Genomic DNA, 27,078 nt, shown 5'->3' on the forward strand with positions numbered 1-27,078 from the left:
TGGAAAATTTTAAACAAGTGAATCTGACAGCGATCGCTTCTCTCGAGCGGTCACCCCTTGGGCTGAGGGGACAAAGAAGGAAACCTGGGTGTGACTCTAGTAGCGCTACTTGAAGGCAGCTCTCTGGGAATACTCGGCCATTCAGAGCAGCCTCCCTGGATCTCCTTCCTTGTGGGATATTTCCACCCTCCTGCAGGTTCCCACTGTGAAACCAGACTGGGACGGGGCTCTGGATCGTAGAGGATTTGGTCCCTACGCGTGGAGAACACGCCATGACAGCGGCGAGATCCTACGCTGCACGCTCAGAGGTGGTTTTGTTTTTTCTGACCTGAATAAAAGCAAGCATTTTGTTTGTCTCCAGTGTCATCTCCCAGCACTTAACTGCCAGGGGGAGATATAAAAAAAAAAAAGAAGAAAAAAAGCTTCAGAACTACTGTCAATCCACCCTTCTCTTGCAGGGAAGAACCAGAGCACTGAAAGCAATGGATTTGTATGTATTTTATCCAAAATTTATTGGCGGCGAGATGGGTAGGGCTACGGGGACAGTATGAAAATCACATTTGCAGCTGGCCTTTCCGTGGAGACCCGCTCGGGCCGGGCCTGGAGACGCAGCTCTGCGGCGGCAGCCCCTGCCCTCGCGCGCCGTGCGCTCTGTGCAAGTCACCTCCATCCGCGCTCCCCGTGCTTAATGCTGCTTTCGCCTGAAAGAGCAGCCTGAGGGAAGAAAAGCCAGGGAGAGGGGTCAGAAAGGCTGCAGCCCCCTCAACCCCCACCCACCCCCAGCCCCCACCCCGGGGGTCTCGTCTCACCAGCCCCACTTCAGCACATTTCTCCTTGTTTTAAGATAAAAGCACCACCCCCATTCTGGAAGCGCCTGTCAGTAGCTTTTAAAAATCTTCCAGCCCAGAAGAACGGCAGCTCCCCCAGCCCCCCCCCCCCCCCCCCCCCCCCCCGCCCCGGGCGATAAGCCGCCCCCTCCCCGCTCTGCTCCCCACCTTCTGTCAGCCTCGCCTTGCCCCCGGTGGGCTGGCACAGCACGGTGGAGCAGCCCACGCACAAAACGACGGTCTGAGCGTGGCTGAAGACGGTAGTGATCTTGTAGCAACCTGCAAGCGAGGAGGGAGCTCGCAGGGGGGGCCGAGGGGCCCCGGGGCCCGCTGCCCCCCCAGCCGCCGGGCCCTCCCCGCCGCCCCCCGTCCCGTCCCACCGCCCTACCCGGGCACTTGACGTCCATGAAGTAGGAGTTGGGGCTCTGCACCAGCCGCTTCTTCTTGTGCTTCCTCTTCTCCTCCTCAGGGGAAGGGTGCAGCAAGTCCTTGGCCAGCTGCGGGGACAAGCCCGGTTAGCGCCCGGCCCCCGCCCGCCGCCATCTTGGGGCCCCCGCCGGGGAGATGGCGGCGGGCACGGCCCACCCCCGCGGCACCGCCGGGCCCACAACCGGGCCTGGCCCCCCCCCCTCAGCCTCCCCCTCCCGTGCCGCTGTGCGTGGCCCCGGCCCGGCCCGGCGTGGGGGCGGCGGGCGGGGGCCAGGCCTGGGGCCGCGCTCACAGGCATGTTGGCGTGGAGGCAGCCGCGACCGAAAAGGGGGCAGGCCGGAAGCAGGAGCCGCTATATCCGCTGAGGGGTTTCCCCGCACGGGCGGAAGTGAGGCGCGGCCGCTGGGGGCGGCCATGTTGGAAGAGCGCTGGGGGCGGCCATATTGGAAGAGCGCTGGGGGCGGCCATGTTGGAAAGGTCGGCTCTCCCGCCGCCAGCTCGGGAGAGGCGCCTGTGGGAGGGAGGAGGCCGCGGGAGCCGTGACGGCGGTTGCTCCCCCGGTGGCGTCACGGTAACGTCATGGCGGCGGGGCCGGGCTCGGGGCGAGTCCCCGCCTCGGGGGGATGGGCGGGGGCCGGGGCCGGGCCGGGTCCCGGGGGCGGCGGCGGGGGCGAGCGGCCCGGCGGCGGGCGGGGGCCATGGCCAAGGCCTACGACCACCTCTTCAAGCTGCTGCTGATCGGGGACAGCGGCGTGGGCAAGACCTGCCTCATCATCCGCTTCGCCGAGGACAACTTCACCAGCACCTACATCTCCACCATCGGTGAGTGAGCGGTACCCCCGGGACCCCCCCCGAGACCCCCCCCGGGCTCGCTCACCGAGATCCCCCCGGGACCCACCGGGGATCCTGTCCGGGAGCCCCGTCAGGGACTCACCGGGACCCCCAGCCCCAGGACGCACCGAGGACCCCACCCGGGACCACCCCCCGACTTACCGGGGTCTCCCCCCTCGACTCATTCACCGGGACCCCCAGTCTGGGACCCAGTGGGGATCCTGTACGGGAGCCCCGTCAGGGACTCACCGGGACCCCCAGCCCTGGGACCCCCGGGACCCCGGTCCAGGACTCACTGGGAACTTCTGGCCGCAGGACTCACTGGGACCCCCCTCAGGAGCCAGCAAGACCCCCCACCCCGGGACTCAGTCACCGGGACACCCCCAAGACTCACTGGGGTTCCCTATCTGGGATCCACCGGGGATCCCCACGGGGACCACCTGGGACCCCCACCCAAGACTCATCGGGGAACCCCCTCAGCACCCACCGGGGAGCCCCTCCCCGGGAGCCCACTGGGACCCCAGCCTCGGGACTCACCAGGATCCCCCCGGGACTCAGCAGGGACCTTCACCCAGGACTCACCAGGGATCCACTGGGATCCCCCCCTGGACCCTGCAGGACCTCCAGCTCTGGGAGCCATGCCTCCCCCCTTCCCCCCAGCTCCCCTCCACACACCCCGGGTGGCTGGACAAGGGTGGGGGGCAGCTGCTGTCCCGCTCATCCTTCCCTGGACCCCAGCACCGCCACTGGGAATGGCACTGGGAATGGCGCTGGGAATGGCACTGGGAATGCCACCGGCAGCTCCGTGCCTCACGCCAACCAGCGAACGGCAGGCCGAAGCCATTTCCAGGGGCTGCATCCGCAGGGAAGCCGGCGTGGCACGCTGCTGCCGGCCGCGGCTCGACGCTGATCCTGCCCTGCACCGCCAGCGAGCCGTGACCCCGGTGCCCACCGCCCCGGCCGCCTCCGCGCTCCCACCGCGCTGGTAAAGCCGTTTCCTGAGCCTGGAGCAGCCGCCCCGCCACGGCCCATGCCATAAACTCCAGCGCCTGCTCTGGCCCTTCCTCCTCCTCTTCCTCCTCGCCCGCTTGAGCCTCTGAAACAGGGCTGAGCCTGGGGGGGTTGCAGAGATGCGGGATTTGGTCGGGGGGGGACACATCTGCCAGCCTTTGGCACTGGTTTAATTGATGGGGGGGGGGCCGGTGGTCTCTTCTCCTGCCACGGCATGGGCAGCAGCGTGGGCAGCTGCGTGGGGTGATGCCATCCTGCAGGGATGCCACGGACAGTGGGATTGGGGATGCAGCTCACCCTCTCCCACCCACTGCAGCCGGTGCCAGGCCTGGACTTTGCCCCCCCCCACACCCCCCACCCCCCACCCCCATTCCCAGATGCCAGATGGTTACTAGGAAACTGGAGACTGGGACTGGGAGTGGAGGTGTTTATGGCATCCCCTCCCGGTGCTGGTGCATCACCGGTCCCTGTCTCTCTCCTTCCTTCCCAGGGATTGACTTCAAAATCCGGACGGTGGACATCGATGGGAAGAAGATCAAGCTGCAGGTCTGGTAAGTGGAGGGGGGGACGGGAATTGGGGTCCCTCCCCAAGCCCCCCCAGGCCACCTCACCCCCCTCCCCTACCTCTCCCACAGGGACACAGCGGGACAAGAGCGTTTCAAAACCATCACAACAGCCTATTACCGTGGAGCTGTGGTACGGTGCAGGGGGTGCCAGCAGCCCCCCGAAGGGCTGGGGCAGCTCTGGGGGGGACCATGCCTGCCTAGGGATGAGGAACCCCCCCCCCCCCCGCCAGAAACCCAGGCAGAGGGTCCCTGCCCCACTCACTGTGCCATCCTGGCAGGGCATCATCCTGGTGTATGATATCACTGACGAGAAATCCTTCGAGAATATTCAAAACTGGATGAAAAGCATCAAGGAGGTGGGTGTGCACGGGGGCTGGGGGCACGGGGCAGGGGGAGTTGGGGGGCTGGGGTCCTGCCCGTCCTCTCCTGCCTGCAGAACGCCTCTGCCGGGGTCGAGCGTCTCCTCATTGGCAACAAGTGTGACATGGAGGGCAAGCGCAAAGTGCAGCGGGATGAGGCTGAGAAGGTAGGGGGGGCACTGTGGGGCTGAGGGGGGGGCCGCCCCCAGCACCCTGGTCAAACGGGGGTCCCCTTGTCCGGCAGCTGGCGAAGGAGCACGGGATCCGCTTCTTCGAGACCAGTGCCAAGTCCAGCGTGAACGTGGAGGAGGTGAGAAGGGGCTCCAGATGCAAAGGGGGGGCCGCATGCCCCCCAAAGGAGGGGCAGAGGAGGTCCCCCATCCCCAAGGGGGTTCTCCGAGCACTGACGCCTCTGAGCATCCCCTCTCCCTAGGCCTTCAGCACGCTGGCGCGGGACATCTTGCAGAAATCCTCCCGGAAAGCGGTGAGTGGGACTAGGACAGGGGGGGCTGGGCGAGGGATCCCCCCTGCTCTGGCCCCCACCCTGACCTCCTCCCCTCCCTCTTCCAGGCCCCCAGCAGCAGCAGGCCCCTGCTGGAAGCCGGCCCCCCGAGGAAGGCCGGGGGTAAATGCTCCCTCGTGTAGGGGCGCCTGTCTCCCCCCCCACCGCCACCGCTCCCCCCGCCTGCCCCGGGGCAGCGCGGGCGCCTCTCCGGGACCGGGGGGAAGGTGTCCGGGGGGCTCCTGGTCGGAGCAGGGCTGGGGGCTGACCGCCCCCGGTCCACACCTTGTGCCATAAAGCCCAGCTTGTGCCTTGCCCCGTCTCTGGTGTCTCTGTTGGGGACGCGGAGGGGGGCGGGTGGGAACGGGCCCGGGGGGGGAACGGGCCTGGGGGCGGTGGGGCTAGCCCCGGGGAGAGTGCCGGCTGGAGCCACGCCCCCTTGCTCCCAAGCCACGCCCATTCGCTGAAAGTGGCGCCCATTGCACAAGCCGCGCCCCTTTCCTCAACGCTCCGTGACTCAAGCCCCGCCTCCGCCGTAGGCCACGCCTTCCACTGACCCCGCCCTTCCCGTCGGTCCGCGCTCCTCCCATCGGCCCCCGCGCGTCAAGATGGCGGCGCCGCCAGAGAGTCGGGGCTCGGTGCGGTAGTTCCGCCGCGCCGATGGGGCCTCAGGCCCGCGCCGGGCCGCGCTGCTGCGCCCTTTACGCCGTGTTGGGCGCCCTGGTTTGCGGGCTGCGGTGAGCGGGCGGCCGGGGGCTCGGGGCGGGGGGGAACGCGGCGCGGGCAGGCCCGGAGCGCGGCCCTCACGGCGTCTCTGCTCTCTCCGCAGGCCGGCGGCGGCGATGGCGGTGGGCGACGAGAAGCGCTCGGGTGAGTGCGGGGCCAGTGCTGCAGGGCCGAGGATGTGGGGCGCTCCGGGGCCGGGGGCCTGCGGTGTTGCGGGGCTCGGGGCGCCACGGGGCAGGGCCAGGGCCTCAGGCCAGGCTGGTGCTCAGCAGCCATGCTCTCTCCGCAGTGAGCCCGGTGGTGGCCACGCTGTGCTGGCGTGTGGAGGACTTTGTGGTGGCACAGGAGTGCACCCGCTGCTCCAGCTTCCAGATGGTGAGTACTGGCAGCGGAGGCGCTGTGCTCACCTCCTTACCTGGTGGGCTGGGGCTGGGGGGTCGGGGGGGCCGGTACTGCCTTGACACAGCCACTGATGGGCCCCTTTCGGTTGCAGAAAACAATATCGCAGTGCAGCCCCACGGGCTTCATTGAGAAGATCAACTGTGCCACATCCAAGAGAGATGAGTATAAGAGGTGGGTGCATGCTCTGAGCAGGGGAATGGGGCAGCTGCGAGCCCCTGGGAGGTCACGGGGAGATTGGATGGGATTTGGGGCTGAGGCTCTTCCCTGTGGTGTTTGTTCGTAACTCTCCCTGTGGGTGCAGCTGTCGCTCCGCAGTGATGGAGGCGCATGTTTTCTGGAGGTTCGTGGGTACCATGATGTGCGTTGCCACCGTCTTCGCGGTGCTGGTGGTGTGTCGCCAGCGCGTGCTGGACAGGAAGGCCCTGGAGAAGGTCCGCAAGCAGATCGAGTCCATTTAGCAGAGCCCGGCTGCCCTGGAGCGGAGGACTCTGCTTGCCCGCAGCCCCCAGAAGGCTGGAAGGAGAAACGGGTGCCCTGGGGCTGGCCCTGCCCCACTCTGTGAATGTGGAGTCCTGCCTGGAGCTGCCCTCTGCTGCCTTGGACACTGCTGGGGCATCCCGTGGGACTGGCTGAGGGGTGCCCTGCCTGCCCGGGGGGTGGCCCCCGGGGGGTGTGGTGTGTAATAAATCCTGATCGTTGTCACCGGAGCAATGTTGGCGTTTGTCCCTGGGGGGACAGGAGTGACGCAGGGCTGTGCCACCGGCTCCGCTCCCCCGTTGGAGCCCGGAGGGGGTCCCTGTCCCACAGGCAGCAACACGAGCTCAGTGCTGACCCTCCAACACGCGGTGTGGTGCAAACCAGGCATGGTTTTATTCACCAGTGCACAGAGCTGCCAGGGTTGTGAGGGGGGGGCACATCCAGCACCCCCTGCCTGGGCTGGGCTGGGTGTTCCCCATCCGGGGGCAGCTCCCAGGGCCCCAGAGGATGGACGGCTCTCTGCTGTCTGTCACATCTCGTCACCGTGTCCCTGTTTTGCTGCCCTCGCCAGAGTCCCTGCATCCCCTGGGGGTACCTGGCTTGAATTGGTGCCCGGTTCCCTGCCGGGGGCGTGCCTCCCATCCCCCTGCCCCCCCTCAGCTCCATCCTCCACCGCAGGTCCTGGCTTTTCCACCCACAGCGACCCTGGCGCAGGGAATGGGGCTTCTCCAGGCAGTCCCAGCAGCTCGCCCTGGGTCAGGATGTTCCTGGAAATCACTGCAGGAACAGGGAATGCCAGGGTGGGCAGTGCTGGGGCGGGGGGGGCACACCCCAGCAGCCTCCCCGTTACCTCCAGTGGGCCTGTTGCTGCCTTGCATGGCCCCTGTGCCGCGGCGGAAGGGGCTGTAGCTGGGGAAGAGGATGAGTCCGAGAGAGAGCAACAGGATCTGTGGGGGGGGACAGGAGCTGTGTGCCACCGAGCGGTGCTGGGGGGTGCTGGTGTGCACAGGGGGACTGCGGGGCATGTGCCGTACCAGGACACAGGTGCCAGTCTGGGCGGCTTTGTTGGACGTCTGCTTGATCAGCGCCTGCAGCTGCCGCAGCAGGGACCTGTGGGACAAGGGGTTGGGGGGCGCCTTGCCCAGTGCCCCCTCTCCCACACTTACCCCGGTGCCGTGCCCATCCCGGTGGCCCCTGTGCCGCGCTCACCCATTGCGCTTCTCCAGCTCCTGGACTTTTTTCCGCAGCTCCTGGTTCTGTGCTGAGCATGCGGCTGCCCTGCCCGGGCAGAGACAGGGATGGGTGAGGGGACGTGCCAGGACACAGGGGACATAGCGGCTCCTGGTGCTGCTGCCACCCACCTGCTCTCCAGCCCGTCCAGGTACTCCTTTTTCCTCCGCCGGCTGTCCTGGGCCGACCGCTTATTCCGGATCTTTCTTCTCACTTTCTTTAGGATCCGTTCCTCGGCCTGGGGAGGCAGAGGGGTCAGCCCCGCCCCACACCACCCCCCCAGCCCCCACCCCCCCCCCACTGTACCTCAGTGAGGGGCAGGGTGCTGGGCAGCGTCACCCCCTCTTGTGCCAGCAGCCGCTTCTCCTCCTCCGTCAGGCACAGCTGCCGAGAGATGGGGTGTGCGTGGGGACGGGTGGGGGGTGCTGGGCAGCAGGGGGGCACGGGGGGGGCTCTGGGGACTCACTGTGGGGCTGGGCAGGGGTACAGCAGGCAGCTCGTTGATGCCGCAGGAGCTGGGGAGCAGCGGGGGGCACAGCCAGTTGTCTGCAAGGGGGAGAGGCAGCAATGCTCTGCCTGCTCCTGCCTGCTCCTGCCCACCTGGACCCCGGGAGCCGCTCTGCTCCCTGCCCGCTGCCGTGCCGGCAGGATGCGGCCCTCTGGGCTGAGCCCTGCCGGGGGCCAAACCCCACTGACCCAGCTGGATGGAGACAACACGGCCGTGCAGGGGGGTGCTGAGGTCGCAGACCACCTCGCAGAGAGCGGCGGTGGGGGGCTCCTCAGGCTGGGGGGGCTCCGGGCCAGCATCCTGGGAGCCGTGGCTACCTGAGGAGGCGAGGTGGCCACCCAGGCCGCAGATGTCGTCAGGGTTCACCATCAGTTGCAGCAGCTCCTCGGCTTCACTCCCCTGTGGCCGGAGAGATGCTGGCAGGGGGCACGCCGGGGAGACGGGGACCCCCTGGGCTCTGGCGCCCCTCAGGGGGCTCCTCTCTGCCGTGCTTCCCCCTCGACACCAACTCACGCCATCCTCGGGGAGCAGCCAGCCCTCGAAGGCCGACTCCGTGCCGCCGGGAGACGGGACCGAGCTGGGGAAGGGGGGCTCGGGGAAGCTGGGGCCCGGGCCGAGGCTGCCTGGCGGCTCCGGTGCCTCCGGCTCCATCAGCGGGTGGGAGCGGGGGCTGCCGGGGCCCCTCCTGGATCGGGTGCCGCGGGTGCTGCTCCCACCAGATCCGGGCGCCCCCCGCCCCGCCCGCCAGGCTCGCTCTCCTCGGGGTGCCCCGGTTCCCGGTGGCGCAGCCGGCCCTGGGCCGCGCACCAGGATCTCCGGTATCCTGGGCCGGCCCCGCCAAGGCCCGCCCCGGAGCCTCACCCCGGTAGGGCCGGGCTCCCCGCCCCCCGCCGCCTCTACCAGGGCACAGCGGGGGGCCGGGGGGGCTACCGGGGGCAGCCGGGCTGGGGCTGCCCCGGTACCGAGTCCCGGAGGCCCCGGCGGGGAGCGGCTCCGCGGCGGAACCGGGACCCCGGGCCCGGGGGCCGGTTGGCGGCAGCGGCCGGTGGCTGCAGAGCCGGGCCGGTGCGGTCCCGCCCGCCGGTAACGGGGGGGGGGGGGGGAGAACCCACCGACCGGCCCCGGGGCAGCCGCGCCGCGCCCAGCCCGCTCGCTTCCTATTGGCTGCCGTGCCTGTCACTCAGCACCCCTGGCAAGGTGTTCCGCGTCTCTATTGGCTACGAGCGCGGTGGCGGCTCCGCCCCCTGGAGCGCCGTGGCCGCGCGGATACGATGTAGAGATCGGTGAGTGCGGGGGGGCCGGGGGGCCGCGACACCGGGACCTTGGACCGGCCCCCGATCCCGGGCCTCGGTCCCCGGCCCCGATCCTTGATCCCGGCCCCGAATTCCCGGTGCTGGGTCCCCAGTCCCGGTACTTGATCCCCGCTCCCGGTCCTTCATCCCGATCTCGGTCCAGTCCCGGTACATGATCCCTGGTTTCGGGTTCCCCAATCCCAGTCCTTTATCCCCTCTTCCTGATCCTGGTTCCGGGTCCTCGATCCCAGTCCTGGTCCCCGATCCTGGTCCCAGTCCCTGCCCTTGATCCCGGTCCGGGGTCCCCGATCCCGGTCCCCGATCCGGATCCCTGCCCTTGATCCCGGTCCCGGGTCTCTGATCTCGCTCCCGGTCCCGGGTCCCTGATCCCACTCCCGGTCCCTGCCCTTGATCCCGGTCCCAGATCCCCGATCCCGGTCCCTGCCCTTGATCCCGGTCCCGGGTCTCTGATCCCGGTCCCCGCTCCCGGTCCCGGGTCCCTGATCCCGCTCCCGGTCCCTGCCCCTGATCCCGGCCCCAGGGCTGCCCCTCCCAGCCTGCCGGGGCAGCGGAGCGGGGGGCGCGGCGCGGGGGGGCGCGGGCCGGGGGCAGCGGGGTGTGACTCACCGGGCCGGGGGCCGGCCCTGACCGCCCCCCCCCGTCCCGCCCCCCGCAGCCCCGGCCCCCCCGGCGGAGCGGAGCGCGGAGGCGGCGGGCCGGATCGTGCCCGCGGTGGGCGCTGAGGCGGAGCGCGGCGGGATGGCGGCGGGGCCCGGGCCCGGCGGGGGGGCGCAGCTGGCCTGGAGCCCCGGCACGGCCCCGCGCCCCCCGCCCGGGCTGGAGGCGAAGCTGGGTTCGCTGCTGCTGCTGCTGCTGCTGCCGCTGGCCTGCGGGCTCGGCCCGCTCTGCTGCTTCCGCCAGCCCCCGGGCGCCGCCGGTACGGGGGGCGGGGGGGCCTGGGGTGTCAGGGGGGCGGGGGGCTGGGGGGTCCCGGGGGGGCTGGGGTGTCAAGGGTGTAGGGGTCTGGGGGGTCCCGGGGGGACTGGGGGGGTCCCGGTGGGGCTGGGGTGTCAAGGGTGTAGGGGTCTGGGGGGTCCCGGGGGACTGGGGGGGGGCAGGGGGTGTGAAAGGTTCAGGGGGCTGGGGGGGTCCCGGGGGGCCTGGGGTGTCAGAGGTGCAGGGGGTCCGGGGGGGCCTGGGGGACCCAGGGTGTTAGGAGTGTTGGGGGGGGCTGGGGGGCCGGGGGTGGCAGGGGTGTGTAGGGGGCTGGGGGGTCCTGGGGGGCCGGGGGTGGCCGGAGTGTAGGGGGCTGGGGGGACTGGGGGTGTCAGGGGTGTAGGGGGCTGGGGGGGTTCAGGGGGTTCCCAGGGGGGACTGGGGGGACCTGGAGGGCCAGGGGTCTTGGGGTTGTAGGGGGCTGGGGGGTCTCAGGGGGATCCCAGGGGTTTAGAGGGGCTGGGGGTACCGAGGGGCCTGGGGGTGTCTGGACATCTCAGGTTTTTTGGGGGGGTTGGGGATGTATGGGGGGTCCTGGCGTTTTGGGGGGGTCCTGGGGGGGCAGACGATGTCCAGAGTGTCCTGAGGAGTCTGGGAGGGTCCAGGGGGGTCCCAGAGGTTCAGAGGGTCCAGAGGGGGCCCAGGGGGCCTGGGGGTCTCCGGGATCTTGGGGTCCCAGCAGAAGGTCCAGGGCTTTCAAGGTTTTGGGGAGTCTAGAGTGGTCCTGGGGGTCTGGGACCAGCTGGGGACAGGGCTGTCACTGTGGGCAGAGCCGGGTGGGTGCTGGGCTGTTGTGGGGGTCTCGGCGGGGGTCTCAGCCCCCCTGCCCCGCAGACTCCCGCAGCCCGGTGCTCAGCCTGGTGAGCTGCTTCGCCGGCGGCGTCTTCCTGGCCACCTGCCTGCTCGACCTCCTGCCCGACTACCTGGCCAGCATCAGCGCGGCGCTGGAGGGGCTGCGCATCACGGTGAGCCCCCCCCGGGACCCCCCCGGCTCCTGCCTCCCCCGGGGACCCTGCCCAGGGGGACCCCGGCTCTGCCACGGGGTGACCTGCTGTCCCTGGCCCCGGGGTTGGGGTCAGCAGTTCTGGCTGGGGTGGGGGGTCAGCTGTGCTGGGACGGTGGGGGGGGGGAGTGGCCGGGGGGGGGGGTGTCAGTAGGGAGGGGACATCCAAGGGGGGACAGTGGCGAGGGGATGGCTGGGGGGGGGGACACGACGGTGACGACAGTGGGGAGGGGGTGGCCTGGCGGTGTATCAGTGGGGAGGGGATGGCCGGGGGGGGGGGGGGGGGGGAGAGGATGGTTGGGGGGACAGTGGGGAGGGGACAATGGGGATGGCACAGTGAGGAGGGGTAGCGCGGGGATGGGATGGAAGGGAGGGGTATGGCGGGGCAGGGGGGGGCAAGACGGGGGTGGGTGTGGGTGGGACACTAGGGCAGGACAGGGACAGGGACAGGGGGGCCGCGGTCAGCGAAGCAGCCGGGAGGGGCCAGCGGAGCCGGAGGGGCCTCGTGTCCTGCCGTGACTCATGGAAAGATCCTCCCTCTGCCCGGGGCTTCCCGGCAGCCACCGCCGGGCGGGCGCAGGCAGGGCCGGGCGCAGGCAGGGCCGGGCGCAGGCAGGGCCGGGCGCAGGCAGGGCACAGCGCAGGCAGGGTGCAGGCGGGGTGCAGGCACAGGCAGGGTTGGGTGCAGGCACAGGCAGGGCCCAGCGCAGGCAGGGTACAGGCAGGGCGCAGGCACAGGCAGGGTTGGGTGCAGGCACAGGCAGGGCCCAGCACAGGCAGGGTACAGGCAGGGCACAGGCAGGGTTGGGTGCAGGCACAGGCAGGGCCAGGTGCAGGCAGGGCACAGGCAGGGCCAGGCACAGGCAGGGTGCAGGCAGTGCCAGGTGCAGGCAGGGCGCAGGCAGTGCCGGGCGCAGGAAGGGCCAGGCACAGGCAGGTGCAGGGAGGGCGCAGGCAGGGCACAGGCAGGGCACAGGCGCAGGCAGGCCCTGAGCCCCCTCTCCCCCCCCCTGCAGCTGCAGTTCCCCTTGCCCGAGTTCATCCTGGCCATGGGCTTCTTCCTGGTGCTGGTGCTGGAGCAGGTGGCGCTGGCGCAGCGGGAGCCAGGACCCCCGCCGGATGAGACCCGAGCTCTGCTGCCCTCCGCCTCCATCCAAGCCCCTTCCCCGGCGCCCCCCGCCCCGGTGGGGGCCCGCGGTGCCATCCGGGCCGGTTTGCTGGTGTTGGCGCTGGCGCTGCACGCGGTGCTGGAGGGGCTGGCGGTGGGGCTGCAGGAGGCGGGGGGGGCCGTGCTGCGCGTCTGCCTGGCCCTGCTGCTGCACAAGTGCGCGGTGGCATTCAGCCTGGTGCTGCGGCTGCTGCGCGCCCGCCTGCGCCCACCCGCCGTGCTGGGCTGCCTGCTGCTCTTCGCCACCATGACGCCCTTGGGTGTGGGGCTGGGGGTGGCGGTGGCGGCGGGCGCGGGGCCGCGGCAGCGCTTGTGCCGGGGGGTGCTGGAGGGGCTGGCGGCCGGGACCTTCCTCTACGTCACCTTCCTGGAGATTTTGCCCCAGGAGTTGGGGGTCCCCCAGCATCGTGTCCCCAAGGTCATCCTGCTGCTGGCCGGCTTCGCCCTCGTCACCGCCATCCTCTTCATCAAGATCTGAGAGCCGCACAGGGGGTAGGGACCCCCCCCATGGGGTAAAGGACCTACCCACCCCCCATGGGGTAGGGGACCCCCACTATGGGCTAAAGGACCTACCCACCCCCCATGGGGTAGGGGACCCAGCCCCCCCTCCCCCCCCCATGGAGTAGGGAACCCCTCATGAATGGGGTAAAGGACCTACCCATCCCCCATGGGGTAGGGACCCCCTCTACATGGGGTAAAGGACACCCCCATCCCCCATGGGGTAAAGGAATGCCCCCCAACATGTGGGTAGGGGACCCCCTCCCCATGGGGTAAAGGATACCCCCATCCCCCCATGGGGTAAGGGCCCCCCCCATCCCCCACGGGGTAGGGGACCCCCCTACACACATATGGGGGAGGAGACCCCCTCGCAGCCCCCCAGGGGTCCCCTCTGCACCATATGTCAGTGCCAAGCTGCCCCCAGCCCCCCATGCACCACGGGGGGGGGGGGGGGGGGGCTGCCTCGTGCCTCAGTTTCTCCATTGCACAGGGGGAATGGTGCTGCCCCCCTTGACACACCAGGTGGGGGGGATGCCCCCTCCCCCCCAACCAACACCCACAAGTGGCCTTATAGCGCAGGTGGGCACAGCCCTGGCCCACTGCCCCCCCCCCCCCCCCCCCCCCCCGCCGGGGGGGGGTTGCTGTTGGAGGAAGCAAATAAAGGATTAGACTGAAGGTGCTGCCTCTGCCTTGGGGGGGGATATGGGGGGTGGGCACAGTTCCCGGGGGGTCACACTGCCTCCCTACCCCCCCCGCACTCCCAGGACTATATGGGCTGGGTGGTTCATGACCCGCCCCCCCCTAGTTTTGGGGGGTAGGGGTGGGCTGCTCTGTTCTCAGCCATGGGGAGGGGGTGACACTGCTATGTTCCCCCCCGCACCTTGTCATGCTGCCCCTCCCCCCCCAGTCCCCACATCGTGATGCCCCCACGTTGCCATGGCCCCCCAATCGCCGTGCTCCCCCCATTGCTGGGTACCCCCTCCACCGTGCCGCCATGTCACCGTGTCCCCCATTCTGCCGCCTGCCCCGCCCCCCTTGCCATGCACCCCATCCTGCTCCACCCCCCCCCCCGCCCCGCGTCCCCCCTTGCCGTGCCCCCATGTCACCATGCTCCCCATTCTGCTGTCCCCCTCCCCTTGCCGTGCCGCCCCCCCCCATCCCGCTGCGCCCCCCCCCCCATCCTGCTGCACACACACCCCCTTCCCGTGCCTCCCCATCCCGGTGGCCTCCCCATCCCGCTGCCCCCTCCCCCCCCCTCCCCATCTCGGTGCCCCCCGCATCTTGCTGCCCCCCCCCCACCTTGCCGTGCCCCTCCTCCCCCCATCCTGCTGCCCCCTCATCCCGGTGCGCCCCCCCCATCCTGCTGCCCCCCCCCCCCCATCTCAGTGCCGCCCCCCCGTGGTGCACCGCCCCCATCCCCCGCCGTGCCCCACGCTGCCCCCGTCCTGTCCCCGCCCCTTCCCGCGGGTGGGCGGCCGCCGGCTGCGCGGTGCACGCCGGGAGCTGTAGTCGGGCCGGCGCTGGGCGGGGGCGCCCCCCTCCGCCAGTCAGCGGCCGCGGACTCCACTTCCCGGCGGCCCCTGCGGGCGCGCCGCAGGGGCTGCCGGGAGTTGTGGTCCCCCGGGCGGCTGCGGCCCAGCGGCGGGGCCCGGCCCGCGGACTCCCCGCCCCAGCCTGCGCCGCGCGGCGGCGGCGGCGGCGGCGGCCGGAGCGGCCCGAGCAGGGAAGATGGCGGCGGCGGGCGCGGGGGCCGGGCCCGGGCCCGGTGCGGGCTCCTCAGCCGGGGCCGGTGCTTCCAACCCGCGGAAGTTCAGCGAGAAGATCGCGCTGCAGAAGCAGCGGCAGGCGGAGGAGACGGCGGCCTTCGAGGAGGTGATGATGGAGATCTGCTCCACCCGGGTGAGCGGCGCCGAGGCCTCCCCCCGCCGGATGCGCGGCGGGGCTGGGGGGGGGATGAGGGCTGTGTGAGGGGCCGCGGGTGCGGGCCTGTGAGGGGGGTGGGCGCCTGTGATGCGGCCGGGGGCTGGGGGGTGCGGGCCCGTGAGGCGGTCGGGGCCTGTGAGGGGGCCGGGGGCTGAGGGAAGATCTGGGGGTGTGTGTCAGAGGGGGCTGTGTGGGGGCTGGAGCGGTGCAGGAGGAAGTGGGGACTGGGGGTAGTGGGGGGCCGGGGGCTCGGCTGGGGGTGCAGGGCGGGTGGGGGGCCAGGAGGCGCAGGGGCAGTGGGTGGGGGAGGCTCAGGCGAGTGCCCGGGAGGGTTGGGGTGCAGCGGAGAGGGGGCATCACCCCCAGCTTGGTCGTGGGCCTTCACTGGGGGCACGGAGGGGACGGGAAGGTGCCCCCCCCCCCCCCGAGAAACGCTTCCCCCCCGGGTGCCCAGCTGCACCCCGCTTCTCCTTCCCATCAGTTTATTTTGATTTATTTTGGTTTGGGGGAGGGATCGCACGTGGCTCGCTCCGGCCCGTGGCCACCGTGCGTGGGTCCTGTACGCCTCCTCCGCCTCTGAGCACTTGTCTCAGCCACTGGCCGCAAAAACCCACTCGCCACCTGCGGCACCTGATGGTTTTGCTGGGGCTCCTGCCGGGGGGGGCTCGGAGGGGCTCCCCGTGCCTCTCGGCTCTGTGACGGGCTCCTGTGGTGTTGCAGCCTTGCGTCACCTCTACCTGGCCATCCTCTGCCGTCCCCGGGGCTCTGAGGGGTCTGTCTCTGGACCCCCAGGAGGGTTGGGTTGGTCCTTCCCACCGACGCAGCCGGCTCCCGCAGGAAGCGGTGGATGCTTTGTCCCTGGAGACGTTTAAATTTAGTTTGGCTGGAGCCTGAGAAAACGCAGCGTTGGGGACCGCAGATGGCCCTGTGGACCTGAGCCGGCAGAACTGTCCTGCTTAATGGCTTCTGGGGAGGGGGAGTCATCGTTGCCTGCGGGCCGAGGGCTTCTCGGAGGGACCACGGTGGCAGGAGGGCTGCTCTGGGGTGCTGGCAGAATGACGGTGGAGCGGGGAGGCCGGGAATACCATGGCTTGTCTTCAGGAGAGCGGTTTGCCAGGCAGGGGAAGCCGTCAGGAGGAGACGGTCAGCTCCGGTTTGTGTTTCGCTCTGCGCCGGCCCCGAGGAGTCGGCAGGGATTGCGCGGCCGTTTGCCAAGATCAGGGTTTGGCCAGATTTCAGCTCCCGGGGAGGCAGGTTGTGCCAACGCCGGCAATGGGGCTCTGCAGCGTTGCGGGTCGCCGTGCTGGCAGCTCTGCGGGGTCCCGCAGCCAGCGCCATCCTTCCTGGCGGAGGTACGGGGATGGATGAGCGAGGGGAGAGGAGTGCAGAGTCGAGGGAGCTGGCATCACAGGGAGGCTCTTCCAGGTGACAGGGACCACTGATGGGGAGGCTTGCGTGTCACCCTGCACACGAGGTTGGTGGGACTGGGAGGAGAAGGGAGCAAAATACATCAGTCCTTGAAAAATGGGGTGTTTGGGTCAGAGAGCCCTGCTGGCACCCCAGGGCTGGCGAGGCAGCGGTGACCTGACACCACGGCACCAAGATTGGCACTGGAGGGGGTGATGGGGACAGGGTGCTGCCGACCCCCGAGGACCAACGCGTGGCTCTCCGCACCGAGCCGAGAGCCGCCGTGTCCCGGTGAGCCAGCAGAGCTCCCGAGCGGGGACGCCTCTCTGTGTGCTTTGTCCGCTCTCTCGCCAGGACGGCAGGCGGGAGCCGCGACCTGTGCATCGCCGGTGAGTTTGGGAGTGGGCTGAAGCCTCCCGCAGCGTGTTTGCACAGTAAACAGCTGGTTAATGTGCAGCAAAGCTGGGGGAGAGGCAGCAGGACTGTCCTCCCTGCTAATCCCTGTCCTGGGATGCTTTCTCCGGGAGTTTATTTCCCACACATGGAGCTGGCAACCCAGGAAAGGCGCGGAGCAGTCCAGAGCTGGTCCCAGAGCGGGTTCCAGCCCCACGGCTCCCCTCCATCCTTGCCCACAGGGCTATGGGCAAGGAGCTGGCAGTGGCCATCGTGCTGGCAGCTTGTGCCCCACACAGGCACCTCTGTCTCGTGGCTCCTCGCCAGGGGAGAGGTGGCTGGGGGGGCTGCTGCTCAGCTCTGGGGTACCCCGCTCCCACCGCGGGGGTGTAGCAGCCCCTCAAGCTTTGCTTTGTGTTGCCTGGAGTTTTTTTCTGGCCGCTTGTGAGCTGCTGCCTGATTTCAGCCTCGTCTGGCTCCGCCGGCTCCCGCAGGGACCCTGGCTCGGAGAACAGAGCAGGATCCCAAGACCTTAAGCCCCAGCGCAACTCCTCGCACTAATCCTGAAGTGCCAGCGCAGCCAGCTGTTGACTAAATCCCCCATTTTTTTTGGTGTTTTTTTTTGGTTTTTTTTTTTTTTTCCCTGGATCTGGATTTTGCTGGTCTTAAGCTTGGGAATTTGCTGTCGCAGGTTTCCCGGCTGCAGCCCATTTCTGAGCTGCTTGTTCTGCTTCATCTTCTCCTTCCCTGGGGTTTGTCCAGGACCAACGAGTGCTGGCGCTGGTTGGTGCATGGGGCTGCTCGGGACACCCCGGGCCCAACGGGAAGGTGTGAATTTGTATGTGCTTGGCCTTGGCTCTGTGGGTTGGGATCGGGGAAACCTTCCTTCCCCGCTGAGATGCTGGAGGGAGGGAATGGGACACCCCGGTGTGCCGGAGGGGGTGATGGAGGCCGTGCCCTTCACCGGGATGCGGGCAGCGGAGTGTCTTCCTGCTGCTGCCAGGATGAGGAAGTCTGTGCTGCTCATGACGGGTCAAACCCCTGCCCGGCTGGGCTGTGGGCAGGCTCCTGCCTGTGGGGCCAGGGCAGGAGGGGGCTTTTGGGGTCGGCCTGGTGCTGGTGCTACCCCAGGACCCTGGCTCTCCTTTGCTGTTGGCTTTTCCTCCACTGCCGAGCGTGGCGGGTGGGTGCCCAGACCCGGTTATCTCCCGCCTGTGGTTTGCCATGACTCTTTCCCTCGGCCTTGAGCAGCGCCGGGAGCCGGCGGGCTGTCGCGCCGAGCCAAGCGGGCTGTCCCGCTCGCCCTCCCGGAGCCCCGGTTGTGATCTCTCCTGGTTTTTGGGCTCCAGCACTGGTGTCGCTGACAGCCCCTGGCTTGTCTTTGGTGTGGATGTGGTGCTTGCTGGAAAACCCAGCACCTGCAGATGGAGGGGGACAGGCTGACCCACCGGCTGCCAGTGCCTGGGGAGCCCAGAGCCCTCTCGGGTGGGCACAGGGGCTGTGGATGGGAGGGGGGCTGGGGGTGCTGCAGCCTGTGGGAGAGACGCGGCTTTCCCCGTGCTGAGCTGCTAAACCCAGCGGGGGCTCAGCATCCTTCCTGCACTGGAGCACCCACGGAGGGTGGAAAGTCCCTTGTGGGGCCTCCTCTGCACTTGGTGGCTTTGAAGCAGAGATGTACCGGGCACCTCGAGCCCTCCCGGCCTGCTCCTGTGTGGTTCCTGAGGCCACGGGAGGTTCCTGAGGGTCGGACATGCCTCGCTTGGGGGCTGCCGCCTCCCGTGGGATGCCCCGGTGGCTCCATGGCATGTGCGGGGCAAGCTTGGGGCTCAGGTGCAGCAGGGAGAGCGTGGGGATGACCCTCTGGGATGGCAACTCTTGGGTGTAACAGGGCAGCTGGGAGGCCCACCAGCACCCCGGGGGTGTCTGCTGCCCCCCCTGACCTGCCTTCCCTCCCCCGGCCCAGCTGCAGGCACAGAAGCTGAGGCTGGCCCACAGCCGGGGACCTTACTACAGCGGCTCACTGCCCAACGTCAACCAGATTGGCAGCGGTGTCTCTGACTTCCAGGTGAGCAGCGCCCACTCTGCCGGGTGGGGTGGGTGTCTGGGGGGGCTTCCCCCTCCGGCACAGCGGCTGCTGCCCCCAGTGCCTTGGGGAGGGGGATCAGGAGCTGCGTCCGCACGTGGGGTGGGCATCGGGGAGGAGGGTGAAGAGCGCCGGTGTGGGCTGCTGTTGGGGACAGATGGGACAAGGGGATGTTCTCCTCTAATCCCTTTGCCTGGCCCCAGCTCCATCCCGCTGGCAGCGCTGCCAGCGACAGGGTGGTCAAGGGGGGCTGATCCTGAGACCCCTGCCCTCGCAGCCAGGGTCTGCGGTGGTTACCCAGGCGGTGGGCTAACCCCCTTGTCTCCCCCCCGCAGGGCCCTTTGCACTCGCCGCTGGACTCCACGCGCAGCACCCGGCACCATGGCCTGGTGGAGCGAGTCCAGCGGGACCCGCGTCGCATGATGTCCCCCCTTCGCCGATACGTCCGACAAATATCCTTTATCCTGCTCCCCCTTACCCGGCGGTGGGGGCAGGCAGCCTTTTCTCCCCCCACTGGGGCTCCTGCCCCGATCCCAGCGCCCCTGCTGCTCGTCCCTTTGGGATGAGCGAGCATTAGCGACGCGTGCTGCGCTGGCCTGCCTGCGGCGTGGCAGTTGGGTGCCTGCGTGCCCGTTGCTCAGCCCCTCGCTCCCTGTTTGGCCCTTAACTTGCCTCTCACATCGACAGTTCTCCCTACGGACCGACCTACCTGTCGCCTCCGCCTGAGCCTAGCTGGAGGAGGTAAAGACCCCACGTTTTCTTGGCTCCCGCCACTTGTTTTCCGGGTGCCGGTTTCCAGCCCGTTGCCTCCCGGTGTCTGCGGGGTCGCTGGAGCCCGGGGCTTGCTCCAGGTGGTTTGGAATCAAGCAGGCTGGCAGGAGCCCGGTGCCGGAGGGTCCCTCGCAACGGGCAGCCCTCCCGGGAGGATTTACACAGCTTCCAGACCTAGGGGGGCAGAGAGAAACGCTGAGATGCTGGGAGTGGGGCTGCCAGGTCTCCCACCTCTCTGGTGTCGGGTGCTGCCCGCACTGTCCTGCAGCGAGGGGGGATTTTTAAGGAGGAAGGATTTCATCGTGCCCAAAAGAGCCGGCTCCGGCACGCGGGGCGGCAGGCACCTGCTGCGGCAGTGGGAAGAGGGATCCTGCCCGGGGTGAATCACCGGGCGGCTGAGCCCCTGCGTGCTCCGGCCCTTGGCCCCGGGGGCAGGCGAGGCCGGGGCTGGCTGAGCCCGAGGGTGCTGGGCTTAGCGAGGGTGCTGGGCTCAGCGTTGCTCAGGGCGCCTGGGCTTTCTGTTGAAGGCTGCCCTGGCTCCGAAGCACTGTGCTCAGCACAGCTCTCCTTCCCTGGTCCCAGCACCGTTCTCCCAGGGAGACTTGCTGCCGATGCTCCTGCCGTGTCCACACCTCGGTGCCCGGCACGGCTCCACTGCTGTCCTGGCACGCTGGGAGCTTGAGGGGCCGCGTGTCCCCCCTCTCCCCAGCCCAGCGGGGACACTGGTGGTGGCAGGGGTGGGGTGGCAGCTCTGGGTTGTGCCAGGCGACGCCGGGGCTCTGCTGGATGTTGGTGTTGTGTCTTTCACTTTGTCCCCTGCCATGAGCCTGGGCACCGGTCAGTCCAGAGCGTGAGGAGCACGGCCTTGCCCCCCGCCACATCTTCCCCCACCCTGCTGTGCCCAGGCCCAGCTGGCGGGTGCCCTCTCTGCCATCCTCCTCGACCTCCTGGGGCAAGGCCCTGGCTTTTTTCCCCTTCTGAAAGAAGAGGTCGAGTCAGATCTTCCTTGTCACTCGCAGCGAGCACAGCCACCCTCCTCGCAGGACCTGGGGCTCCGGGGAGATGTCCCCAGGAGCATCTCGCTGCGAATCCTGCTGCAAATTCCCCACCCCAGGCTCGGGGGGGACCTTCATCCTTCTTCCAGACAGCTGCCTTCACTTGGCTCGTGCTCCGTGACGCTTCCCTGGGCACTGCTGGAGGGGGAGGGTGGTCTCTGGCTTGCGGCCCCCTGCCCTGGGGCACAGAGACCCTCTGGTGTTGCCCCAGCACGCCTAAGCCATGGTGGCATCGACTCTTGGCTGTGATTTGCCCAAGCCGGGCCAGCTGCTGTGGTTTTGGCTCCCCGAGGCCGAGCCGTGGCGTCTGGGCTGCAGGCAGGGGGCTAAGGCAGGGGATAGGGTGAGGATGGCAGGGATCGCCCCCGACCCGGTGCCCACCGGGACCGGCAGAGATGCTCCGGCTTGCCCAGGCAAGCTGCCTGCCTCCTCCTGCTGCCCTTGGCCTCCCCCCCGCAGGGGCAGTGCCCCCCTGCGCCCCCTCCCTTGCCCCCCAAGTAACCCTGCTGTTTCTCCTTACAAAGGACCATGCCCTGGGGTAACTTTCCTATGGAGAAAGGACATTTGTTTAGGCTGCCGTCGGCTCTCAACAGGTGAATGATTTTTTTTTTTTAATTCTCTTTTCTCTCTCTCTCCCGGTCTCCAGCCCTTCCCCAGGACCCCCAGGGTGGGCACAGCCCTGCTTGTAGCAACTCCAGCCCCCCAGGAAAAGGGAAAGGGGTCTGCAGACTGCCCTGGCCGCTGAAAGAGGAGGACCCGCAGGGTGGAGGTGGCCCTGTGTGCCCTGCGGCGGGTGCAGCCCTCGCACCTCCACAGGCTGCATGGTTCCGCAGCGGCTCCCAGCTCCCTGAGGAGCTGCTCTGGGGGGCAGGGGGCTCTCAGGTGCAGGGCAGGGTGTCCCCGAGGGCTGCCCTGGCTCGGCGCTAGCTCCAGGGATGAGGAGCCAGCTCTGCCCGCTGCTGTGGCTGCTTGGTGTCGCGCCGGCGCAGCACAAGGAGCAGGAGCTGGCGCAGCCCTGGGGGATCGGGCCCCCTCTCTGGAGCCCGGTGAGGTGGCAGAGCCGTGGGGTCCCCGTGGGGTTTGAGAAGGGAGATGCTGCGGAGGACGCACGGAGAGCTGTGGCGTTGGGGTGTCACGTTCCCCAGGCTGGGGCACAGTGGGGTCCCGGCAGGGCCAGCAGGGCTCAGGGTGGGCGCGTTGCTGATGCCGCAGGGATGCCCAGCGCGGGGGGCTCATGGCAGCCCCCGCTCTGCCTCCCTTGTGCTGTGTGGGCACGGGGCTTGGTGCTGGCAGCGGGGCCCTGGCCGTGCCATGGGCAGGCGCCCATCGCTCCCCGGCTGGGCCCCGTGCGGGAGGGGGCTGCGTCCCATGGGCCGGGGGGGTTGGGGGGGGGGGGCTTCCTGCCTCCCAGCTGCGCCGCAGCTGAACAATATCCCCCTTGTGCGCTCCCAGGACGCGTCATTAGCTCGAGCGGCCTTTTCCCAGCCCCTCCCCACGCTCACCCGCTTCAAACCAACTAATTGGAAACACAATGGGTGTAATATCCCTGGGTACGCTGCCCCCAGCCCCTCCAGGGCCCCCGGGGGAAAGAAAGGGTCCCAGGGGTGCCCGTCTTCCCCGTGCCAGGGGTGGCAAGGGCTCCGGGGCCATCGCTGCGGTGGCAGGGCCGGAGCAAGCCCCAGCGTGTCTGGAAGCGCAGGGCAAGGGACCCCACTGGAGCATCACCTGGGGAGGGGAGGGTGGGGCTGGCAGAGGGGGACGAGGACCCCCAGGACCCCTTGGCGTCTGCCCCAGGGTTCGTCCCGGGCACGGCGAGCGTTGGGCAGGGAGGGCTGTGAAGGAGCCGGTTGTTCCTCCAGCGAAGCCCCACCGTGCTCCCTGTTCTCACCCTGCTCTTCCCATTTTCCACCCGCTGCCCTGGCCCTGCGCTTGCCCAGCATCCCGGTGCCGGCCGTGGGGGCTGCCGCAGGGGTGCGGGGGCCGGGGGCTGAGCCCGGCCCCGTCTGACCATCACCTTTCCATTCCCAATTAGAACAAATTCCGACTCGGCGCTTCACACGAGCGTGATGAACCCCAACCCCCAGGACGCGTACCTGGGCCCCTCGCAGGGCGCCCCACCACCCGGCCGCCGGAGCGGTGAGTGTCCCCCCGCTTTCCCCAGCAGGACCCTGCCGTCCCCACCTGCACCCGGCTGCCTGGGGACCCCCGCACCCCTTTCACCCCTTGCGGACCCTTGGGGGGGCCGTGTGGAGCCGCGTCCCTCCGTAGCGGGGTCACGCAGTGGTACCCCCGTCTCTCCACGGTGCTGATTGATGTCCCCCGTGTCCCCCTGTGCTGCCGCTGACTGTCACCTGCTGTCTTGCAGGTTTTCTGGACGGGGACACGGACAGCAAAGGTGAGCAACTACCCACCCCCGGCAGCGCGACACCGAGCCCGGCACAGACCCCCATCTCCCCACCTTGCTGCCTACAAAGCGTCGGGGCGGTGGGTGGGATGTGGGGGGCCAGTGCCTGGGGACCCCTCTGTGGCAGGGGGTCTGTAATGCCCCACTCGTGACGGGTCAGTGCCCCCCGGCGGGTGAACGCAGGTGGGCTGTGCTGCTCTCGTGGCGCTGACCCTCACTCCCCCCTCGCCAGTGTTTCTTTTCCAAGTGCCTCCCATCGAAGAGACCTTCGATGACAACAAACACGCGCTGAAGCCCTGGGACACCAAGAAGGTGGGTGCCGAGGCAGGACGGCGAGGAAGTCGCCCCTGCAGCCCCCTGCCCACGCTGCTCGCATCCTGCCTGCCGGGTGGTGCGACACCGGGGTGGCTCTGCCCCCTTCCTGCCCTCAAACCGCGGCCGGCCCAGGGCTGGGGGGGTGCAGGCTCAGCACCCCGGCTTCACCGCGCTCTTCTCTTTGATTTCGCAGCTCTCGTCATCCTCGGCCCGGCCGCGCTCCTGTGAAGTCCCTGGGATCCAGTAAGTCCTGGGCTGGGCTGGGGGGGGGCTGCTGGGGAGGGGGTCACCGCAGGAGGCAGCAGCATCCCCACACGGGACACGTCTCTCTCTTTCCTCCAGCATATTTCCATCCCCGGATCAGCCTGCCAACGTCCCCCTCATCCCCTCGGCCCTCAACACGGGGGGCTCCCTTCCTGACCTCACCAACCTGCACTTCCCCTCCCCGCTGCCCACCCCTCTCGACCCGGACGAGACCACCTACCCCAGCCTGAGCGGGGGCAACAGCACCAGCAACCTGGCCAACACCATGACGCACCTGGGCATCAGCGGCAGCATGGCACTGGGGACGGGCTACGACTCGCCAGGTGAGGGCTGGCCCCGTCCCGCCGGGAGGTGCCGGAGCAGATGTCCTGGGGTGGCTGGAGCCGCCGAGACGCAGAGGACCGGCGTGGGGAGCCGGGAGAGAGACCCCCATGGTGGGGAGCTGCTCGGTGGGGCCGGGGGAGACGGGATCCACCGCACCCCGGAGCCGGCTGCGGCAGCGCTCGGCCTCTCCGGGTGGTCCCGGCCTGGGATGGAGATGCTGCAGCCTGGGAGCAGGGTGGGGAGCGCTGCGGGGTCTGACAGCACCGGGGGGTCCTGGGGGGGTGTGGGGGGGCGGCCGCGGCCGCCTGCCCTGCTCCTGCCCCGGCACCCTCCGCTTGCCGAGCCGGAGCATCCTGTGCCGCCGCCGTTCCCGTTCCCGTTCACGGGGTTGTGTGTGTGTTTCTGTCTTGTCTCCATCGTTTTGGTCGCCTCCGTCACCTTCCATCCCACCCGGGGCAGACGGGGAGCCCCAGCCTGGCCCGGCCCGGGGAGGAGAGCCTGGGGCGCGGGGCGATTCCGTGGGGTAACGGTGGTGTCTCTTCTTTTTTGTCCCCACAGGACTTACCTCACCTATGCAGAGCTCCCTGAGTAACCCGTCCCTGCAGTCCTCGCTTAGCAATCCCAACCTCCAGGCCTCCCTGCGAAGCCCCTCGCTCCAGTCCTCCCTCAGCAACCCCTCGCTCCAGTCCTCCCAGAGCAGTTCCTCCATCCCTTCCTCGCTCTCCAACCAGTCCCTGCCCTCCTCCCTCTCCTCCTCGCTCAGCAATCCCTCGCTCCCCACGTCCCCCCGCAGCCAGCCCATGCAGTCCTCCCCCAGCAACCCCAGCCTGCCCTCCGGCTTGAGCGGCTCGTCCTACGCCCCCATGGTGCAGGCGTCCATAACCACCTCGCCCCGCCGAAGGGTCCCGCTCAGCCCCCTCACCCTCCCAATGGGTGGCGACTCCAGAAGGCAGCACCCCAAACAGTTCTCACCAACAATGTCACCCACATTGTCCTCCATCACCCAGGTATGCATGGTCCATCGCCCGCGCCGGCCCCGCGCCGCGCGCTCGCCTCCATCTCCTCCCTCCGCTGCTCTCGTGTCTCCATCCTCATCCTCAGCCACGCGCCAGGGAAGCCCCTGGACCCCCCCACCCACCAGGAGGGACCGCTGCGTGGTTGGGAATTGAGGGGAGGGGGGACACACACGCACAGAGGACACGGGATGTGGCGCATCCCAGCCAGGGCTCCCCCACCCCGGGGTCTTGCTCCGGGGGGGGCTGCCCAGCCCGCTGTGGGTGCTGGGTGCGAGGGCTCAGCACCGGGTGCTGCCGGCGGGGCTGGAATTCCGGCTCTCCCGCATCACCGTGGGCTCCCCAACCCGCTGCCGGTGCGGGGGGACGCACCGGGTGGGGCTGGCAGAGGTGGTCCCCATCCAGGGGAGCTGAGCAGAGGGGCCGGATCCTGGTGGGTGCCGGGTGGGTGCAGGCTGACCCCCCCCCCTCTTTCCGCTCTCTCCGCAGGGGGTGCCCCTGGACACCAGCAAGCTGCCGGCCGACCAGCGGCTCCCACCGTACTCCTACAGCCAGCCCGGCTTGCTGCTGCAGTCCCAGCCGAGCCAGAAAGCCCTGCACCAAGCCGTGCCGTCCCCCCCGCAGCCGGCGTTGCCCCCCGCCCCGCCGGCGCGACCCCCACCCCCATTGCCCAGCGGGGCCGCCCAGCGCCCGTACGGCCCCCAGTACCAGCCTAACACCCCTCTGCCGCAGCCCCCGCCGCTGGGACAGCCCCTGAGCGACTTCGGCTTGGGCAGCGTGAGTGCTCGGGGATGGGGGGCACACAGCTCGGAGGGGGGGCACCCCCGGTATTCCCCCCCTAACCCACCTCTCCCCACAGTTCGAGCAGTTCGGGATGGGGGAGAGCCCCACCGGTAACAGCAGCGGTTTCCCCGAGGAGCTGGGGTCCCTGAGCTACCCCCCGGCCGAGGGAGCCTACGACCCCCACGTCCTCAACCGGCAAAACCTGAGCAACTGCAGCCGCCACGGCCCCATCCCCAACATCATCCTCACAGGTGGGTGGCACCGGGTGCCGACGGAGACCCCCCCGGCGGGCGGGATGTCACCTAGGGGGTGCTGAACCCCCTGTTATCCCCCCCTCCCCCAAATAGGGGATTCTCCCCCCGGCATCTCGAAGGAGATCGCGACGGCGCTGGCCGGTGTCCCCGGCTTCGAGGTGGACGCGGCGGCGCTGGGGCTGGAGGAGGATCTGAAGATCGAGCCCCTCACCCTGGACGGACTGAACATGCTGAGCGACCCCTACGCCCTCCTCACCGACCCGGCCGTGGAGGACTCCTTCCGCACCGACCGCCTCCAGTGAGGGGCCAGGGGCTCCACCAGCCCCCCCCGGCCCGGCCTGCGGACCCCCGGTCACCACCGCCCCCTCCCCAATTCCCACCCCCACCCCCACCCCTGCCTTTCACTCCCCTTTTTCACTTTTTTTCCGGACAAATGGGGCCGCCGCTGGCTCCCTCCCCGGAGAACGGGGCTGGGGGACACCGGAGCCGGTGTGAATTTTGGGGGGGGGGGCACAAGCCAGGCACTCTCCAGCCCCATGGCACCCCCAAACCCCGGCGGAGAGGGGGCTCCCAGCCCCCCGGGGGCGGCTGTACATAACCCCGTAGGTAGAGACCCCCGGGGAGGGGGGTGTAGGGGGGGCCGCTTCTGTTTTTATTTTATTTTTTTCTGGCTAATCATCATGTTTAAGGAGAAATCCTGCTCCCCCACCCCAAGCTGCGCCCCATATGTACCCCCAACCCCCCGCCCCTTACCCAGCTGCCGGGGACCCTGCGGGACATGTAGAAAGCACTTGTAACTTTGCCCCCCCCCCCCCCTTACACCCCGAGGGGAGCGTGGGGGTCCCGTCTGCGGGTGGGGGGACCTGGGGCCCCAGGACCCGCGTTCCCCCCAAACCCGGGAGGGAGCCAGAGTGATTTATTATTATTATTATTTTTTAAAATATATTATATGTTAATTAAATGCCCTCTGTGATGGTGTGTGGCTGATTTTGGGGGCGGGGGGCGACACAGGACAGACAACACACAATGGGGGAGGCTGGGGGGTGGTGCTCTGAGCCTCCCTGGGGAGGTTTGGGGGTGCAGAGAGGGGGTTCAGTGGCTCCAGCCCCACCCCCACTTGCCAGATCTTTAGGTCTGGGGTCCCTTATGGGGGGGGCAAGGGGTCCCCGTAGTTCCTGGGTGTGCTGGGGGGGGGCATGGCAGCTGCGGGGAGCTTAGGGGGGTGCCTTGAGGTTCTTGGGGGTCCCAGGGGGATGCTGGGGGA

The 27,078-nt window shown here is 69.2% G+C and overlaps 6 protein-coding genes across 11 annotated transcripts; 4 read left to right on the forward strand and 2 right to left on the reverse strand.

Annotated features, from left to right (window-relative positions):
- Window positions 1–483: 483 nt before the first annotated feature.
- On the reverse strand, window positions 484–1,639 carry RPS27 (ribosomal protein S27). The gene is made up of 4 exons (XM_037371166.1): window positions 1,549–1,639; window positions 1,216–1,324; window positions 996–1,106; window positions 484–714 (listed from the first exon to the last, which is right to left on the reverse strand). Exons 1-4 carry the CDS (start codon window positions 1,552–1,554, stop codon window positions 686–688), a joined length of 255 nt encoding a protein of 84 aa, XP_037227063.1. The 5' UTR covers window positions 1,555–1,639; the 3' UTR covers window positions 484–685.
- Window positions 1,640–1,699: 60 nt separating this feature from the next.
- RAB13 (RAB13, member RAS oncogene family) lies at window positions 1,700–5,168 on the forward strand. 3 transcript variants are annotated; one of them, XM_037371162.1, is made up of 10 exons: window positions 1,700–1,827; window positions 1,985–2,078; window positions 3,589–3,649; window positions 3,734–3,794; window positions 3,943–4,020; window positions 4,101–4,190; window positions 4,268–4,333; window positions 4,457–4,507; window positions 4,594–4,648; window positions 5,065–5,168. In XM_037371162.1, the coding sequence occupies exons 1-10, from the start codon at window positions 1,723–1,725 to the stop codon at window positions 5,079–5,081; spliced, it is 678 nt and encodes a 225-aa protein (XP_037227059.1). In that variant the 5' UTR covers window positions 1,700–1,722; the 3' UTR covers window positions 5,082–5,168. The 3 variants fall into 3 exon arrangements, with proteins under 3 accessions (XP_037227059.1, XP_037227058.1, XP_037227060.1); XM_037371161.1 differs by lacking the exon at window positions 5,065–5,168 and having other exon boundaries at window positions 4,594–4,840; XM_037371163.1 differs by lacking the exons at window positions 1,700–1,827; window positions 5,065–5,168 and having other exon boundaries at window positions 1,902–2,078; window positions 4,594–4,840.
- JTB (jumping translocation breakpoint) lies at window positions 5,151–6,360 on the forward strand. The gene is made up of 5 exons (XM_037371165.1): window positions 5,151–5,262; window positions 5,355–5,395; window positions 5,541–5,626; window positions 5,745–5,824; window positions 5,955–6,360. Exons 1-5 carry the CDS (start codon window positions 5,186–5,188, stop codon window positions 6,109–6,111), a joined length of 441 nt encoding a protein of 146 aa, XP_037227062.1. The 5' UTR covers window positions 5,151–5,185; the 3' UTR covers window positions 6,112–6,360.
- A 141-nt stretch (window positions 6,361–6,501) lies between these two features.
- CREB3L4 (cAMP responsive element binding protein 3 like 4) lies at window positions 6,502–9,765 on the reverse strand. Of its 3 annotated transcripts, XM_037371195.1 has the most exons (9): window positions 8,382–9,755; window positions 8,057–8,267; window positions 7,827–7,906; window positions 7,667–7,744; window positions 7,492–7,598; window positions 7,340–7,408; window positions 7,165–7,240; window positions 6,981–7,077; window positions 6,502–6,907 (listed from the first exon to the last, which is right to left on the reverse strand). In XM_037371195.1, the coding sequence occupies exons 1-9, from the start codon at window positions 8,517–8,519 to the stop codon at window positions 6,660–6,662; spliced, it is 1,104 nt and encodes a 367-aa protein (XP_037227092.1). In that variant the 5' UTR covers window positions 8,520–9,755; the 3' UTR covers window positions 6,502–6,659. The 3 variants fall into 3 exon arrangements, with proteins under 3 accessions (XP_037227092.1, XP_037227091.1, XP_037227093.1); XM_037371194.1 differs by having other exon boundaries at window positions 7,827–8,267; window positions 8,382–9,761; XM_037371196.1 differs by having other exon boundaries at window positions 6,677–6,907; window positions 6,981–7,039; window positions 7,827–8,267; window positions 8,382–9,765.
- A 78-nt stretch (window positions 9,766–9,843) lies between these two features.
- On the forward strand, window positions 9,844–13,500 carry SLC39A1 (solute carrier family 39 member 1). Its single transcript, XM_037371197.1, has 3 exons — window positions 9,844–10,097; window positions 10,991–11,121; window positions 12,176–13,500. Exons 1-3 carry the CDS (start codon window positions 9,920–9,922, stop codon window positions 12,803–12,805), a joined length of 939 nt encoding a protein of 312 aa, XP_037227094.1. The 5' UTR covers window positions 9,844–9,919; the 3' UTR covers window positions 12,806–13,500.
- A 1,018-nt stretch (window positions 13,501–14,518) lies between these two features.
- Window positions 14,519–26,776, forward strand: CRTC2 (CREB regulated transcription coactivator 2). Of its 2 annotated transcripts, none has more exons than XM_037371170.1 (14): window positions 14,519–14,724; window positions 18,512–18,613; window positions 18,967–19,083; window positions 19,311–19,372; window positions 20,982–21,050; window positions 22,490–22,593; window positions 22,823–22,852; window positions 23,094–23,173; window positions 23,370–23,419; window positions 23,519–23,763; window positions 24,323–24,771; window positions 25,267–25,554; window positions 25,637–25,811; window positions 25,908–26,776. In XM_037371170.1, exons 1-14 carry the CDS (start codon window positions 14,554–14,556, stop codon window positions 26,114–26,116), a joined length of 2,151 nt encoding a protein of 716 aa, XP_037227067.1. In that variant the 5' UTR covers window positions 14,519–14,553; the 3' UTR covers window positions 26,117–26,776. The 2 variants fall into 2 exon arrangements, with proteins under 2 accessions (XP_037227067.1, XP_037227069.1); XM_037371172.1 differs by lacking the exon at window positions 14,519–14,724 and adding an exon at window positions 16,145–16,222.
- Window positions 26,777–27,078: the final 302 nt, after the last annotated feature.

Source organism: Falco rusticolus, chromosome 19 (assembly GCF_015220075.1).
Source record: "Falco rusticolus isolate bFalRus1 chromosome 19, bFalRus1.pri, whole genome shotgun sequence".
In the NCBI taxonomy this organism is placed as follows: domain Eukaryota; kingdom Metazoa; phylum Chordata; class Aves; order Falconiformes; family Falconidae; genus Falco; species Falco rusticolus.

Bases quoted from the DNA above. Each gene is read 5' to 3' on its own strand.
- RPS27 (XM_037371166.1), bottom strand. The intron at 1,107-1,215 runs GTAGGGCGGTGG...CCTCGCTTGCAG, and splicing joins CATGGACGTCAAGTGCCCGG to GTTGCTACAAGATCACTACC. The intron at 715-995 runs GTGGGGAGCAGA...TTCTTCCCTCAG, and splicing joins CAAGGCGAGGCTGACAGAAG to GCTGCTCTTTCAGGCGAAAG.
- CREB3L4 (XM_037371194.1), bottom strand. From the start codon at position 8,519: ATGGAGCCGGAGGCACCGGAGCCGCCAGGCAGCCTCGGCCCGGGCCCC. The intron at 8,268-8,381 runs GTGAGTTGGTGT...CTCCGGCCACAG, and splicing joins GGCTGCTCCCCGAGGATGGC to GGGAGTGAAGCCGAGGAGCT. The intron at 7,409-7,491 runs GTGGGTGGCAGC...CTGCCCGGGCAG, and splicing joins CTGGACGGGCTGGAGAGCAG to GGCAGCCGCATGCTCAGCAC.
- SLC39A1 (XM_037371197.1), top strand. From the start codon at position 9,920: ATGGCGGCGGGGCCCGGGCCCGGCGGGGGGGCGCAGCTGGCCTGGAGC. The intron at 10,098-10,990 runs GTACGGGGGGCG...CCTGCCCCGCAG, and splicing joins CCAGCCCCCGGGCGCCGCCG to ACTCCCGCAGCCCGGTGCTC. The intron at 11,122-12,175 runs GTGAGCCCCCCC...CCCCCCCTGCAG, and splicing joins TGGAGGGGCTGCGCATCACG to CTGCAGTTCCCCTTGCCCGA.
- CRTC2 (XM_037371170.1), top strand. From the start codon at position 14,554: ATGGCGGCGGCGGGCGCGGGGGCCGGGCCCGGGCCCGGTGCGGGCTCC. The intron at 19,373-20,981 runs GTAAAGACCCCA...CTCCTTACAAAG, and splicing joins CCTGAGCCTAGCTGGAGGAG to GACCATGCCCTGGGGTAACT. The intron at 25,555-25,636 runs GTGAGTGCTCGG...CTCTCCCCACAG, and splicing joins GCGACTTCGGCTTGGGCAGC to TTCGAGCAGTTCGGGATGGG.
- RAB13 (XM_037371161.1), top strand. From the start codon at position 1,723: ATGTTGGAAAGGTCGGCTCTCCCGCCGCCAGCTCGGGAGAGGCGCCTG. The intron at 1,828-1,984 runs GTAACGTCATGG...CACCTCTTCAAG, and splicing joins GCTCCCCCGGTGGCGTCACG to CTGCTGCTGATCGGGGACAG. The intron at 4,191-4,267 runs GTAGGGGGGGCA...CTTGTCCGGCAG, and splicing joins AGCGGGATGAGGCTGAGAAG to CTGGCGAAGGAGCACGGGAT.
- JTB (XM_037371165.1), top strand. From the start codon at position 5,186: ATGGGGCCTCAGGCCCGCGCCGGGCCGCGCTGCTGCGCCCTTTACGCC. The intron at 5,263-5,354 runs GTGAGCGGGCGG...CTCTCTCCGCAG, and splicing joins GCCCTGGTTTGCGGGCTGCG to GCCGGCGGCGGCGATGGCGG. The intron at 5,627-5,744 runs GTGAGTACTGGC...TTTCGGTTGCAG, and splicing joins GCTGCTCCAGCTTCCAGATG to AAAACAATATCGCAGTGCAG.